The sequence below is a fragment of the Anarrhichthys ocellatus genome, unplaced genomic scaffold (assembly GCF_004355925.1).
Source record: "Anarrhichthys ocellatus isolate YVR2014 unplaced genomic scaffold, GSC_Weel_1.0 scaffold2685, whole genome shotgun sequence".
NCBI lineage: Eukaryota > Metazoa > Chordata > Actinopteri > Perciformes > Anarhichadidae > Anarrhichthys > Anarrhichthys ocellatus.
The window spans coordinates 83-1,446 of NW_022282659.1; the positions used below are offsets into that span (position 1 = coordinate 83).

The 1,364-nt window shown below is 42.6% G+C and overlaps 1 protein-coding gene across 1 annotated transcript in view; it reads left to right on the forward strand.

The window, feature by feature from the left end:
- The first annotated feature begins 85 nt into the window (after positions 1–85).
- The window catches only part of LOC116378491 (zinc finger protein 609-like), a 6,543-nt gene continuing 5,264 nt past the window's right edge, over positions 86–1,364 (forward strand). The window contains exons 1-2 of the mRNA XM_031840381.1: positions 86–346; positions 1,154–1,241. Of these exons, the coding sequence (XP_031696241.1) occupies positions 97–346; positions 1,154–1,241 (338 nt within the window). The 5' untranslated portion in view covers positions 86–96. The remainder of the gene's footprint in view (positions 347–1,153; positions 1,242–1,364) is intronic.

Below are 1,364 nucleotides of genomic sequence, written 5' to 3' on the forward strand. Positions count from 1 at the left end.
CCTGTCTGTCTCTCTCTCTCTCCCTCCTTTCTCTCTCTCTCTCTCTCCCTCCTGTCTGTCTGTCTCTCTCTCTCTCTCCCCCGTCTGTCCCTCTAGATGGAGTCTCCGGTCTCCACCCCTGCTCCTCCTCCTCCTGTTCCTCCTCCTCCTCCTCTTCTCCACCTCCTCGCTCCCGTCCCCGTCAGCGACATCTCGTCTCCCTGCGAGCAGCTCATGGTTCGCACGCGCTCAGTAGCGGTGAACACGGCGGACGCGGCGCTGGGGACGGAGCCGGAGTGCCTGGGACCCTGTGAGCCAGGCACTAGTGTCAACCTGGAGGGCATCGTGTGGCAGGAGACGGAGGACGGTAAGAGTCTGTTTACCTACGTAAAAACATTCAGTCGAGGAGAGCTAGTAGCAATGTGTTATCTATTAACAGGAGACACAAAGTGTATTTTATTCATTCTCAGTTTTTATATTTGTTTGTATTTTTATTTTAATATTTAAGGACAAATAATTTAGGACAAATGTCTCCGTATTTTGTTATTTGATTTATTTTATTATTATTATTAGTTTTTATTTATTTTTTATATTTATTTTTCTTTCAATATTTAAGGACAAATGTCTCCCTAAAAATACATACAAATATATACATACAGCTAATTCACACAGCTGCTTTCATTTCATTTCATCATGAAGGTAAATTCACGTACAAAAACAAAAGTCCAATGTTTTATGATACGGTGAGGAGGAGGAGGAAGATTACTCCTTCACCTCTAATGTAATAAAACAAGCTGAATTAGTTTGACAGGAGGAAATCAGTGTACACACTAATCAATGACTAAATAAAGGATGCTTTATGCTCATCATGTGACTCACATCATGTTTTCTTTTTCATACGGACGTTAAACTACGATTAAGTCATTAATGTTATGTGTCAATGGGATTGTTAGCAAATAGCAAACAAATATGAAATAAAGATGTTTTTATTACCCCAAAAGATGATTAACTTGAGGACTTTGTGTACTGATGCAGAAATATACAAATCAAAACACCAGCTGGTCGTCTGTTTAGAGTTGTGTTGACTTGTGTCACATGTTTTGTGTGAGTTTCAACTCACTGAATGTGTTGAGTAGATGAACTCGTGGAGTTAAAATTGTGCGTCTGTCTGCAGGCATGTTGGTTGTTAATGTCACCTGGAGGAACAAGACCTACGTGGGAACCCTGCTGGACTGCACCCGGCACGACTGGGCCCCCCCTAGGTACACACACTACACACCGAACGCTACACACCGAACACTGAACACAACACACTGAACACAACACACTGAACACTACACACTGAACGCTACACACTGAACCCTACACACTGAACACTGAACACT